The sequence below is a fragment of the Penaeus monodon genome, chromosome 37 (assembly GCF_015228065.2).
Source record: "Penaeus monodon isolate SGIC_2016 chromosome 37, NSTDA_Pmon_1, whole genome shotgun sequence".
NCBI lineage: Eukaryota > Metazoa > Arthropoda > Malacostraca > Decapoda > Penaeidae > Penaeus > Penaeus monodon.
Window position 1 is genome coordinate 22,573,161 of NC_051422.1, and position 15,000 is coordinate 22,588,160.

A 15,000-nucleotide genomic window follows, 5' to 3' on the forward strand; every position below is an offset into this window, starting at 1 on the left:
TACCGCCATCACTCCACACACTATATATTACCAGGGCATTTTCACATGCCATCACTACTGTTATGCATATAGAGGCAAGGCACTATAAAGCAAAATACTCCATACCCTCCTACCATCCCCCTCCCCCGTCACCACCTTTGAGGGACGACACACCGTGAGACACAACAATGGCAGAACCGTAATGTTACCTCTCCGGGCACAGAATGGACGTAATTTACCTGTCAAAGAGCCTAAAATTAGTTTTTGTCGGACAGCTCGCCATCACCCGTCGTCGGTACTGGCGATTTCCCATTAAGAGAATGTAGGGTAGTGATCTCTACGGTCAGGGGTGGGATATGACTATCTTCTGTCGGTTATTTGGTATGAGACTCGTTAGACTGTTGGATTTGGTGTCGCAACGGAGCCGGAAGTGAAACTGTGTCAAGAGTGTGTTTGCTAAAAGAGGAGTACTCACTCACATCAGTCAGTACTTACTGGTTATTTCTGAATATAAGACCACTATAATGGTCACTTAATGATAACCTATTTACAATACCTAACCGTATGCATATATCATAGAGTGGCAGTAGTAAACCAGTGGAACTGAAAATTAATTACACCCATGATGTGGCATCACACAAAACACAAAAACTCACACAAAATAACTGCCAATAACTATATCAGACTCGACATATAATCTTGGAAAACTATTTCTAACTAGAACACACAACTACCATGTTGTCCCAAAATATACGATGACCCAAAAGGAGAAAATCAGCAATGCAATTTGATAACAATGCCACGCTGACCTGTGACCTTTCTTTGTGACCAAGTTCCTTGTCAATCGCAGCTTCGGAATCCAGGTTAGGGAGAGCGAAGGAAACAGAAGGAAATGTCGTTTCAAATCCGGCCTGAGGGAGTGAAGCACAAAGGACATCAGCGGCGCAAGTCTTCCCGAGGCCAAGAGTTCGAGTTCGCCAGCCACGTCGCGGCGCCGAAGTCCCGAGGTTCCGAGGAGAAGCCGCTCAGTTCGGACGCGAAGGTCGGAGCAGCTGGTTGGCTGGTCGGTGCTGTGAGGAGCCGCAGTTTGACGTTTTTTTTTACGCTTTATTTATTTATCTGTTCATTTTTTATGTTAAAGTCGTGTGATGTGATTTCTGAGAAGTGAGTATACTTTGAGATACCTGCATCGAGATAATTTTCTGGCTTCGTTCGCATCTACTTCGGGCCCAAGATGTCTAGAGGACCAACGGGTAAGTCTTAGTTATTTTATCATCAGCGTCCTCTGATTTTTTTTTCTTTTTAATATTTGTGGGTACTTATGTGTCTGTCGTAGACACATTCGTAACTTGTAATTCATATTTTAAAAATTCTGCATGTCTCGATTTTAACGATGAATTGTTTTTGATATCCAGATATAGTAGCTTTAATTCATGTAAATCAAATATAGTGTTAACATTAGCGTAATCAGAGTGACGTGCCAAACATACACTCTATAAAGATTTGTTTGCCTTTATCAGAGCTCCATAAACGTATACACTTAACCACCTTTTTCGTTGTCAAACTACCGTGTCTGGACCGTAGACACCATAAGCTGCACGTCAGTATCATCGACATTAAAAACAACATTACGAGAATTTAAAGTACTCCTCATTATACCCCGTGCATATGATTACTGTTGCTGTTGTTGTTGTTGATGTCTTTAGGCTTATCATGAGTGTAGTTATTGTTAGTATTGTTCCTATTTATTTGTTATTGTTAGTAGTAGTAGTAGTATTTTTATCTAGTAATATATTTTATAATAATAATTTACCCTCATCATCATTGTCAAACATAGTTAAAGATATGTATTATCATACCTTAAACTTAAAAAGGAGATATTGTCTCCATCAAAATAGCCAATGAAGCAGTAAGCCTGCAATATTGTCGCATCAAATCACTTGATTAATATGCATCATTGGTATTTCAAACTACCTTGACTGGCATTATCAGTGTTGGAATATTTGTGTCAGAATGTCCCAAGTCTGAAGACGGATACATTATTATTATTGGTTATTTCCAATTTAACAACACAGGTGCTGTGCGGCATGATGTATGTAGTAATTAATAAGGCATTTAGTAGTGGGGAAGTAGTGAAATTTATGCAGTGTGTAATTAGTTTTAGTGTTGCATTTGGTCGGTTTAGTTTGACTAGCATTGATTTCATATTCATCATGTAATCTTTTGTGTTTCAAATGACATCTCTTGATAAATGGACGATAAAAATTAAGGCAGATTTTTTTTACACAGTCGTGTCTTATTTTACCAAGACCATAAACATATCGCTTCAGATTCTATGTTTATATCATGTTTCATCCTTCACAGTTCACACAGCCATTGCAGTGTTGTGCGTCGTTGCAGTGTCAGTAACGGCTGGCGGCGTCGATAGTTTGCAGAGGTAAGGTCTTTCTGCATTTTGTGTTTTTCGCCATGGCTCCTGTTCTGTGGGTGTGCGTACGCGTGCGCACGACGCACTTATACATGCACCCACATACATTCACCAGACACACTCTTCAATTAGCACCATTACCGTCATCCCACATTGTGCCTCTCTTCCGCTCTTTCTCGTCTCCCAGTGTTTTTATACCTGGAGTTCATCCCTCGACCTCCCTGTCACTCATCCCACGCACCCTTGGGGACCCGCCAGCCTGACCTCCTTCCGTAAAGAGAGCAGCAGGGGAGGGATGGAGGGGGGGGGGCATCAGGCGATTATTGGTCTTTCTGTTCAACTAACATACATTTTTCTCTTACCATATTCGTTATTGGTTTTGTATATATATTAAGATGTGTATACAGCCCTGCCTATGTTTAAAGAAAAAGTAAGTCGCATTAGTGCTTAGTATTTGTTTATATAATATACATTATGCTGAAACGGATGTGAAACCACCAGGTTGTTGTAGTCGAGGTGAATATACTACTCATTAAATTTTAGAAGTCTGCATTTCATACTTCGTATTATACTCTTTCAGTTATTTAAAAGAAATATATATTTTTTCATCTTTCAATAAACTTTGTTTATAGAGTCCATCCATTTCATATTTGTAGAACTTTACATTCTTTTTCATATCTTCTCCGCTCTTCCATGTCTTAACACAATCGAATTATCGGTAGTTACCAAGTATTCTTTATTTTTCTCATTAATATTGGGTGTATTGGAATTCAGTATTTCGTCATTTGAACCATTATAAGATTAACATAACATCTGACATGCCCGACCAAGCCATTTCTTCCTCACGTCGCAGGGTAGGCGTCACATCCCTTAGCCGTCTCCTGGCGTTGGCGAGCGACGTGGAGCCTCACTCCTGCTGGTGCGGGGACCCCCTTGTCTCCTGTCCCGTGTCCGTGCCCCGGGCGCCCCTTCACCAGGTCAGTAACGGGTTTCCTTTCGTAAAAAGGTGTTATTTTGTGGCACATGATTTTGATATGTTTTTGTTGTCTTTATCTATGCAGAATTATGATTCCTGTGAAGATGGCCTGCAAAATTGCGGTGTAAATATTGTCCGCAAGAAAGACTGTATCGAAATATAGACTATAATGCAATATACATCGATATCATATTCACCATCCTGCAAAATAAAGAATTTTTCGTCTTCTACTTGCATTTTAGTATCCATAGCCATATTGCCACAGTTGCTTTACCCTTTTACTTATGTTTGCACTAAAACTTCATCCTTATTCGCCAAGTCTGCTATAATTTTCAATCTTTCAGCTCTTAAACTTGACTTGTGATCCTGACAAAGTCCACTGCTGCCTCGAGCGCATCACGAATCTGGACGACGACAGCATCCTGCCCTTCAACGCCACGGGAGACATCACGACAGTAGAGGAGTTCAGGGACTTCCTCAAGAGTGTTGTCGACCTCCTCATGCCTCGTAACACCGGGGTCGCAAATAGCTTACCGCTCGTAGAAGGTCGCTCCCAGCAGGATTACCTCAGGAGTGTCTCTGGTCTGGATTCCGATGGGACTCACTTGGAAGTGTCACCCGGTAACTTTGAGGAAGAGCTTGGTGTTGAGAGCGGCAGACAGAACTTCGGTCTCTGGCGTAGACAGGAACCCACTGACGAGGTTAATTCTATCTATTCGGACACTAAAACGGAGACTATTTCTTCAACAGAGCAGCAGGTATACGAACATGGATATCCTGAAGGGTCTTCATCTAATGAAAAGAATGGTGATGATCCTCTGTTCCATGCTATAAAAGGTCTTGCAAAATTTCTTCTAAATTCGGAGAAACAAACGATCCTGGACCACACAAGTGAAGACCACGGGATTACGGCTGAGCACAACACAACGTCGATATCGGATAAGATTGACGTTCTGAAGTATTCAAAGCTCGGGTGGTTCTCTCGTGCTGTCGAGTACGCCATAGACGGCTCCCTGTACATTGGGGTCGCCTTGGCTGTCATGTACTTCACGAGCATGATTCTCTCGGGCCTGATTTCAACCGTCGGTTCCACCTGCTTCATCTGCGCCATCCTAGGGAGCCCAGAGCTCGTAGCCATCGCTTAGGCCCTTGAGAGGTCCCTTCCAAAGGGGTCCTGGCGCATGACAGGTGCTCTGAGAGACTCTGTAGTTGTATGTTCGTTATGTGTATCCATACTCTCTAGTGCTGTTGTTTTAGGTATTTACTTTTATTGAATGCTGTTGTATAATTAAATTTTTATTTATGTCATATTTATAATATAAAATATGAAAGTTGTACTGCTTGTATCATGTTCCTTAATAGAAGTGACGAAAACAAGGAAGTGAAAAGTCAATATTTTACTTGGAGAAAGGTTATTTTATTTTTTTAGAATGTTCTTATCAAGGCCCAACACAGTTACCAAATATTCAATTTCTTACTGTTAAGTCATATTTTCCATCAAATAAACACTGTTACCATGAGGAAAATAGGTACCTTGAAGAAAATTAAAAGAAAAAACATGCTAATCCATTTTGATGAAAATAACAAAACAGTGATTTTACACGTTTAAAAGCATGTTGACCTAATCTTACTTTTTATTAAAAATTTGCTATAGTATCTGATATCTGGTCAACTACAACTTCAGTGTAGCTGTAAGTAAATGGCAATGCATAGCAACCTATTTCTAAGAACTTGGGCTTTACTGAAATGAATGAGAAGTAGTTAATCACAAGAGATTATAGCTAGGAGTGCATTGCCACACCCACCCTGCTTTTTCATCCACAAAAATTCCTCTTGCTGAGTCGCCTGGCTTATCCGACTTCCTGGCAACAAGTTGGGTGAATTTGCCCAAACCACATACCACACTCTAGTGAGCCGTGGTTTGATTGGCTCTACAGTTCAGCCTGGGATGCAAGGATCCCAGTTATCATGGGTGGCATATAAGCCTTGATAACAGAGGGCTTTGTACTAGCAGCTGATTTACAAAAAGCTACTTCATTTTTCTTGCCACCTATCCCCATGGTGGAAGCTGAAAGCAACAAGGTATGCAAGCATAGGTGAACTACACCACCACAACACCCTGTGCATAAAGTACACACCCAGCATTAGCATTACTTGAATATATAGTTTGAAACTGGTCCAAACCATGTCAAATATATATACTGATTTAAATACCCAAGAATCTCAAGATTTTCCAAATGCAAATGGAAAACTTTTAATATTTCCACTAGTTCATTTACCAGCTGTATATATATATATGTATCACTAAATATTAAAAATCAAGTTCTCTAGAACTCTTTTTCAGTAAATGTATTTGTGGTCAAGGATAATTACAAGCACTAAAAAAGCCATTATTTTATTTACAATAAAAGATTAAGGATGATCATTGCAACTCATAAAATTTACATTAAGTATTAACTTTCTCCTTAACTATATTCCACAACAAAACTTACAATTAGAAAAAAGAAACACGTCAACACAGCATGAGGCAAAGATGATAGGCGAGAAATGAGGTTTTCACAAATCACAAAACCATACATTCTTTGTTTTCACAAACATAGAAAAAATGGAAAAAGTGCATTCAACATGGATGAAAAAGTATAATGAGACTGTGAGCACATAAAAAAATTGCTCATTTGAATAAATTCTTAAAATCACCATTTGTTTTTGTTTTGCTTTTATTTCAAAACACCTGACTTTTTCTTCTGCATTAAAAGGAATTTCTTTTTCTGTACAAGTAATATATAGCTAGGTTAAATATACTCATCTCTTGACTTCTCTTTACAATATAGATCCTAATTAAAATAAAGTATTATATTTGATTTGTATTCTTAAAATTGATCATGGACTTATTCTCTTGAACCACAATATATTCAAGTTATTTGCAGCAAGCAGAGGAGCTCCAAGATTCACCTTTGCAAGTTTACAATTTGATTCAGTTCATATAGGGAAACCTTTTTGCAAATAAAACATCACGTAGATTAAATTTCAGGAAGTGGCTAACTTTCAGCACCAACTCTTCTGTTTGTAGTGAAGGCACAGTTCTTGTCTCTCTTTACACAATCCTAGTATCTCTTTCACATTGCCGCGATCGGGGACTTAGCCACATTCTCACAGACTTAATGAGAAGATAATCAAAAGTTGTATAAATCATATAATTGCTATGTAGTATATTTACACGGTTTTTAATGGCTTGCTTGATATAAGGCAATATTGTAAGAAATCTTACAATGAGGCAGCCAGACAGTTACTTTATAGACAGACCATCATCAACAAAATTTGTATTGTGTAAAAAAAAAAAAAAAAAAATCTAAACAGACTGAATTTTACAAAACCAGGCATTCAACCGTAAAAACAAACGAAACAAAAAAAAAAAAAAAAAAAAAAAAAAACATCAAGCATATCTGAATTTTTGGGAATAAAGTTACCCCATATAGCAAACAGGCTCCTGATTATGTCCTGTGCTTTCCTCTTTCACCCAAGTTACTTCCGATGCCAAGAGAAGTACAGTGTATTCAAACTCCCAAACAGCATTCTTTAAAATGAGGCACCTTTTCTGTTCACATTCCAGACAGCTTATCCTCAGTCATATATCAGATGCAATGGCCTCATATCAGTCATTTGTAAAAACAATCTAATTAAAGAAATTTATAATCTGAAAAAAGTAAGGGAAAATATGAATCCCACACTATATAAAAAAAAAAATCAAGTAAATGAACTGATGGTAGTATACAACAGCTGCCTTGTGATTTTAGCTGTCCCCTTGTGAAAGCATTAAAAAAAAATAATAATAAAAACAATAATGATAATAATTAAGATGATTTCTCACACTTGCTCATTAAGATGAAAGAAATTTATAAATCTATATAATAACACAGTTCCTGGACATATCTCTACATTATTAATAAAACATCCATGAAAACAAAATACAAAATAACAAAGAAATGTACATACAGAAAAAACAGCTCAAATGGCCTTGTGGCAACATGGCTCCTTTGACATAAAACAAAAATTAGCTTATAATAAAGCCAGTTTCACATTCCTTTCTAACCAAGGACAAATGGTCACTGAAAATGAAAAGCGCAGTTCAGAAGATACACAGTATGAATAAAATGCAGTGATCACTGAAAGAAGAATCACACCTTAAGCACAGATTATTCATAAATGATGCTAATAAATAAACAAAAACAATGTGGGGAAAAGTATCACTTCCTGCCTCACAGAAATAGATATGGCCATCAAAACTGCTGATTTTTACCAAGAAAGAAAATGGCCTTGATTAACCAAAGTTAATATCTGTTCTATTCATTCCTTAGCTCTCTCATCAAAATGGGCAAAATATAACACAGAACAATGAATATTTTGATAAAAGAAATCAAGTGGATGGAGACTTATTACATAAATCACTGGCAGGGAATCAATGCCCTGTATTTTGCTTGTCCATGCTTTCATTTCTTACAAGAAAAACACTCAGCCAATACACATTTTCATATTTCACAGGCACTGCAGTAAAATCATGTTTTGCAGTCAAAGTGGTGATGCCATAACAGACACAGGTGCACACACACACACACACACAAATACTGCCAAGTCCAAACACAGACACACACAAGCACAAACACATACATACTGAAAGAGAGAAGAGACATACAGACAAGCAGGCATATAAACAGACAGATGCACATGCACGCATACAAATTATTTATCAATAGAGAGGGGAACAAAAAAACAAGAGGAAAATTACAAACACATTATTTACAAAAATGTCAAACAAAGCTTAAATAGGAACGCAAGTCCAAGCTCTGAAAAGAGATAAACCAGTAGTCACAACTACAAAGAAAAGAGAAATGATAAAAGAAGGGAAAATATAAGAAGCTGATAAAACTATTTGTTTATAAAATACCTACCATACAAATTTTCAAACACCAAAATGATACGTGGCACATCATTCTACTATTTCCTGAAAAGCCGCCTCCCAGAGTCAGGTCATAGGCTTTTAAGAAATTCCTCTTGTCCCAATACAATCCTGGTAATTTTCTATTAAATTCTTTTCAGACAAGTTCTTTCTTTATCACACACAAGACTCAGATAACATGCACATTTTTTTTTTTTTTTTTTTTTTTTTTTTTTCCCATTCATTGCTTGCATTCACATTTTAGTTCACTCATCACATATGCAGAAAATCAACTTGGCATCATCTCTGATCTGTCTGGTATCATAACCCTGTAGTCTTTAGCTCTTGGTAAATGAGCTACTTTCACTTTTCTGTTTCCATTTGAGTAAACATTTTCCAACAACTTGAAAAATCTTTCTGTATGTTACAGAACTCATGAAACTGTATCACTATTGTTACCACTATATCAAGGTGAAGTGTTTGCTAGGCACTAAATACATTATAATCATATTAAAAAAAAGAGCTACAGAGACTTTTGCCACCTAAATGGAGTAGATCATTCAATGTGTATATTAGAACTGCTTAAGTACTTTTGAGATATATATTAATTCACATAATAATCCAACCAAAACAATCAAATATGTCATATACAAACAGCATGGTCTTCAACAATAAGTATTGTAAACAATAAAAATTACTTAAAAGTTAGTAAGAAGATCCAAGTTACTAACCACATAAAAAAATCTACAACCTAATGCATGTTACCAGTCATCCTCTTTCTGGTGCAATTAGTAGTCAAAAACTATCATAATCTTATTAAAATGGCAACCACTGAGGAAATTATTGACCTACTCATTATATCATTATATCACTGAAATTAGTGAAGAAATGTACGAGGTTCAATATCTAATCGTGGGCATCAGCAGTCTTTGCAATGCACGAACCATTTTATTGCATACAAGAATGTCGTCATGGCACAGATTGCAACACAAGGTTCTGTTTGTTCAAACGAGCACTTCTGGGGAGTAATGTATAAATGGCCATTTGTATTGCTGTAAATCTAACCCTTCAACAAGTTTACTGCTAGATGCCAACATTGCACATTCAACAATACATTACTAAGGCCACCTCTAAAAGTCAAAGTATATGTTCTCCCTCACCCACCTATGCATCTCATAAAATATAAATCTAAAGATAACTAGCTTTTGACCCGAATCTTTGATACCTCACTCTCTATATTGCATCAAAGCATGGTGGTTAGAATATAATTACAATAAGTATGATAATGCTTCAAAAACACAAAAAATAGTAATAACTTTCAAATTTACATAGAATAATAATATCCATGCCCAATAAGGATAAGGCAGAATATATTTTACAGGCCTACAAAAGTCCCCACATGACTGAAAAAAAAAAAAAACAGAAACAGCAACTATCATCTTACAATAATCTTAATAAACACAAATTTCATACAAAATCAGTTCCCGACATCTTCCACCTGAGGTTATCTTCAAGAACAGAGCTGATGAGGAACATCCACAGGGTGTACTGTTTGGCATGTGAATATTTACAACATATTCCTCTTCAGGTGCCCCTATGCTAACATATGACACTTTCACCATGAAAAGAAGGCTGTTTTCAAGCAAATTCTGAAACAAAGTAATCAGTTTTGAAGCGTGACTATCACTGCGAAGATGACTGCGTTTTCTCTGCTTCTTCTGCCAATACTGCTGGCTTGGGTGTGAAGTCTATCACTTCTTTCCATACAAGTTCTGTGAAAAGAGATCACCAATGTTGGTAACAGCAAAGAAAAAGAAATTTAGGGTGACAATAGAAATTAGAATTACACCTCTGTATTTCAATAAATGTGCTACATCATTTTAGCAGTCAGTCCAGGTTTTCCTTTGTAAATATACTAAATATTTTCACAACATATAATCTATATGGAGAAATCTGATGGGCACTAATCTCATAACAGAGCAAGGTCCCCACACAGGAATTACTTGCTTTAAATGCAATGTATTACTATTCCATGTAGTAAACAAAGACAAGTCAATTAGGTTTTATCTACAATACTTTTTTAGTTTTAAAATATGTGGTCAAATTTTACTATGATTTCAGTTATGAGGTAATGACAACTGCTACAGGTTAAGTGAGATTGAGAACAAGAATGGAGTAGGACAAGGATGATAAGGATGAGTAGGAAAAGGATAAAGATGTGGAGAATAGGACGGGGAGGAGAAAAAGGAGGAAGGAGAAGAAGAAAAAGCAAAGGGAGGAGAAGAGGAGGGGGCAGGAGGAAGAGGAGGGGGCAGGAGGAAGAGGAAGAGGAAGAGGAAGAAGAAAAGGAGGAGAGAAAAGGGAGGAGGAGGAGAGGAGGAGGGGGAGGAGGAGGAGAGGAGGAGGAGGAGGAGGAGGAGGAGGAGGAGGAGGAGGAGGAGGAGAGGAGGAGGAGGAAGAGGAGGAGGAGGAGGAGGAAGGAGGAGGAGGAGGAGGAGGAGGAGGAGGAGGAGGAGGAGAATAAAGAAATGAATAAGTAGTAGTAAAGGAGGAAGAGGATGAAAAAGGGTGGGGGGGGATGAGACTAACTATAAGATGTGGAGGATGAAGATGAAGATGAAGAAGAAAGAAAAGGAGGAGATTAGGAGGAGGAGACCAACAAGAACCAGAACAAGAATGAGGATAAAAAGAAGCTGAAGAATGAGAAAGAAGAATCCTAACCTTTCCACTTCTCGGTTGGGAGATCCATGTCCTCGAAGCTCTGGTCATAGGGCTCACTGTCAGGCTCATCAGTGGGATCAGCATACTGAGCCAGGTAAGGGTGGGCCAACGCCTGGGCTGCTGTCACACGCCTCTCACTATCCAGCTCCAGCATCTTCTCCAGCAGGTCCACCGCTGTAATTGGCAATACAGTCACATTGATGCACAGATCGAGGTAAATGTTGGGCTAGCAGTGTCAAAATGAAACTTACAATTTCAGCATTTGGAAGTAAAAATTGCATTATCTATGTACGTGTCTGTACCAAGTTTCAATTAAACCATTGAATTATAATTTTGCAAATATTCATAGTAATAGTAACAGCAATAGTAAGAATACCAGTATTATTCATTACAATAATACTGTAGACATGATAATGACAAGAAAACAATTAGTATCTAATCACTATACCTACCTAAAAGTTTCAGCCAAAATTGATGAGAAAACTGCACACAACACCAATTGACCCTAAAACCACTCACCTAAGGGATTTGCTCCACGGAAAACTTGCTTAAAGTCCTTCTTCCTCATATGGGGCAGAGAGCGTATGTAGTTGCGAGCCTAAGAGGATGGTGGTGAAGTTATTAGCAGATCATTAGATTAGCCAATCTCCTTGCTGTAGTGATCATGTGTGGAGCTAAAATGACCTCTCTTTTAGGTCTATAATCTCTATATCATAAATGTACTTAGCTCTTCTTAGGTTCCACAAGGGATTTTTTTCACACTTTCTATTTACTTATGAAGTTGTTTGAATATAACCATAGGAGGAAGAAAACTTATTATCTTCAATGAAAAAGAAAACTGTTGTAACTGTAGAACTTAATGACACAATATCGAACATGGATTACAAAAGAAAGAAAGTTTTTAAAATCATATAGCAAACAAATATAGAATAATTCCTGAGACTCAAAATTACATTTAGCAATAACTCATATTTCCTTCATAAAGGGGCTTTCCTAAAGTAATTTAATTTGCTGAACAACTATCATGAGTTATTTCTTTCTCTTTAAGTTTACTCCCCTGCAAATTTAAAGGTAAATCATCAATGTGCAAAGCTGTTTCTTTGAGATCCCAAGGTTTATTTCACAGACGACTAACTATGCTCAATAATAGAAATCATATGATCTTATCTTATGTATTAGAACATTTAATTGGGTCTATCCATGGAAAAGCATAGTAGCTGACACATATATTCGCAACTGCAAGAAAGCAGAGAATGAGCTTAAAGCACGAAACATACATAATGCACATTACAGGCTGATATGATTACTTGTCAACCATTTTGCAAAACATTTAGGAACTTAAAGCATCATATCTCTAAGTCATATTGAGCCTTTTTTTTTATAGATACTGGAAAAAAATAAGATATATTTATTTATATGAATATCATAATCTCTACCATCTGGAAAACAAAACATAGACAAAATAGTTGGGAGGAAGCCAAGTAGGTATTAGAAAATTTATTGGTTCCCATGGTCACAATTCCTTTGTCTTACAACAAAAACTGTGATAAAAATATGGTCCTCCATTTTACTGTACCATATAACCCATATGCTATAAGATTAAGAGTTTTGTTGTTACAACTGATAGTCCCACATACCTATGTGGCATGCAAAGTACAGTAAGTTTACAAAGAATATTAAGATATTTAAAAGGTATTTAATTTCAATGCAAGATTAAAGTTCCTACCCCAACCAACACTGTAAAACCTGGTTATCAGTGAATTTTCCTTTGAAATTTGAAATTGAGAGATGCTTGCTTTACAAAGCAACAGATTTCAAGATCAGAGTCTGGCCATCAGTCATGGTCTACTCTTTACCCTCAATGATTATCTGTTGCAATGAAAACAATTAAATGCCACTGGCATTTAGAGAGTGATGGAGGTGTCAGAAACAGTGATTGCTTTACCTCCTCACTGGTGATTTTAGATAAAGTTTCTTCATCCGGCGTTCCGGCGACCACTAGGATGCGCGTTAGTTGGTCAATGTCTGAGAAGCCAGGTTAAGGCAGCTAGAACAGTCATGTTAAGCATAGCATCAGAGGTAGAGCTACAAAGAAGCTACTAACTCGAGCTAAAGATCATCGCACGAGAATCACTGTTGTGTCCACCTAAGATATTATTAGTGTAGAGGTAATCATCTGAATTGTATTAGGTCACACAATGCTGATCCTAAAATAGCTAGGAGTATGAGTTCCTAAACATTAAATCAACATTTCTAGGTTAATACATTGTTAGAACTGTCTTGTAGACATACAAAGAATTTCCCTTACAACCTGAAATACCAGTAACAATCAAGGAAATTTTGTTATCAGCAAACCAGAAATTTAATAATGGAGAGATATCATGAAAAAAGTTTCTGATATACAGATAAATCACCATACACCTGTTTAATATATCATACAACTAAAATATTAATTAACATCAAATTCCATTTATAGTTAAAACCTTCCATGTCTATAAATACTTCTCATTACCTATTATGTACAGTTGCTTCAAGAAGTTCCTATACCCCTTGTTTGACCTTCTGTCAAGGTGTAGCATCACAGTGGCAGTGTTTATCTTTATGAACAAACTGGTATCCATAGTGTAGTGGATGTGTGTTAAATATAATTGCCAGAAGTCATAATGGCTAGCAATATTGGGTAGACAGAGGAGTAATAAAAGCATCACCAGAGCACAGACCAGTAAAGGAACTTCCTGATGCAACTGTGCAAATAGATACTGGAAAAATTATTTCTTTTGTGGTTATCTTTCGCTGAGTAAACTCCAAACTGAGTATATACATACATAGGACATACCAAAAAAGACACATTTCACTGAAGTTGCTGCAAGCCACAGCTTAAATCCCATGGAAAGAGAACTACACAAGCACTGACCACAAAGGCAAGGACTTGGGAGGCACAAAGACACAACACAAGGGACAAGATGCAAGGCAATATGGCACAAGACGATGGAGCATTGGGGGACGTTTGGGTACACAAGCACACAGTTTGGCAGCTGTCAGTGTGGTAGTATCAATCATGGTTGTCCAGCTGAGGAGAGGGACTAACCTCTTCACTGGAGAGCTTATCTATAAGGTCCTTACTTGGCGTCCCAACCAGCTTCATAATCTTGTTCAGCTGATCTATATCTGATTCCTGGGCTAAGGTAACCTAACAGTATTTGCACAAGTAATCAAGCAACCCATCATAAAAGTCACACAGCCATAACAATGCATTCTTTTCCACCACTTGTAGCTCATGCCATGTTTGTGGCTAAGTCTGGCTGCACTGAAAGCCTCATTAAATGGACTTGTCTCAGTTCCAGCATTTAAGGGGTCCACTTATCTGTTACATAAAATTCAACTTTTCAATTGTACACAATGGTGGAATATTAATAAGTGTTAGCTATACTGAGCTCCTGTAAAGAAAAATACTATTGAAAAAGAAAAAAAAATATATGTACACAATGCTACTTAAAATCAACATATTTATGGAACCTCCTTGAGATGTCTCAGATTATTTACTTTTAAATATAAAAAGAAAAGCAGACTGCACAGGAAGTGGCATGTTCTCAGGACTTCTTAATAAAAGAGAGAACTATCAAGCTCATTGTAATGCTCAATATTTTCTCAAGGACTGCATACCATCACAGTTAAATCAATCAATCAACAAGTGATTTCTAGGGGTCATGGATGCAAGTATATATGACTCTGATCTAGCCTGAAGCTAATGCCACCAATTTTACTAGCTAGAGAAGCAAGTGCATTTCTACCACAGACACTGCCAACAAGCCAAGAAAAATAAATAAGTAAAAAACAAAACAAAAATATAACATAAAAAAATAAATAAAGATGAAAAAACAAGAGAGAGAAAGGAAGGGTTACATTGTAGAAGCACCATCCATGCTTTTTGCTCACGGCCTCAGCAGGGAACGCAGGTGCAGC

General features: G+C 37.2%; 2 protein-coding genes across 4 annotated transcripts in view; one reads left to right on the forward strand and one right to left on the reverse strand.

Moving 5' to 3' along the window:
* Positions 1-988: 988 nt before the first annotated feature.
* LOC119596102 lies at positions 989-4,720 on the forward strand. The gene is made up of 4 exons (XM_037945242.1): positions 989-1,232; positions 2,344-2,416; positions 3,261-3,384; positions 3,728-4,720. Exons 1-4 carry the CDS (start codon positions 1,214-1,216, stop codon positions 4,526-4,528), a joined length of 1,017 nt encoding a protein of 338 aa, XP_037801170.1. The 5' UTR covers positions 989-1,213; the 3' UTR covers positions 4,529-4,720.
* Positions 4,721-5,765: 1,045 nt separating this feature from the next.
* LOC119596103 (mitogen-activated protein kinase 14-like) overlaps positions 5,766-15,000 on the reverse strand; it is a gene marked incomplete at its 5' end in the record, with an annotated part of 19,976 nt that continues 10,741 nt past the window's right edge. The window contains 4 exon segments of one of the 3 annotated variants that reach the window (XM_037945245.1): positions 5,766-10,088; positions 11,038-11,211; positions 11,557-11,635; positions 12,983-13,062. In XM_037945245.1, coding sequence (XP_037801173.1) covers positions 10,000-10,088; positions 11,038-11,211; positions 11,557-11,635; positions 12,983-13,062 — 422 coding nt within the window. 3 annotated transcript variants of the gene reach the window in all.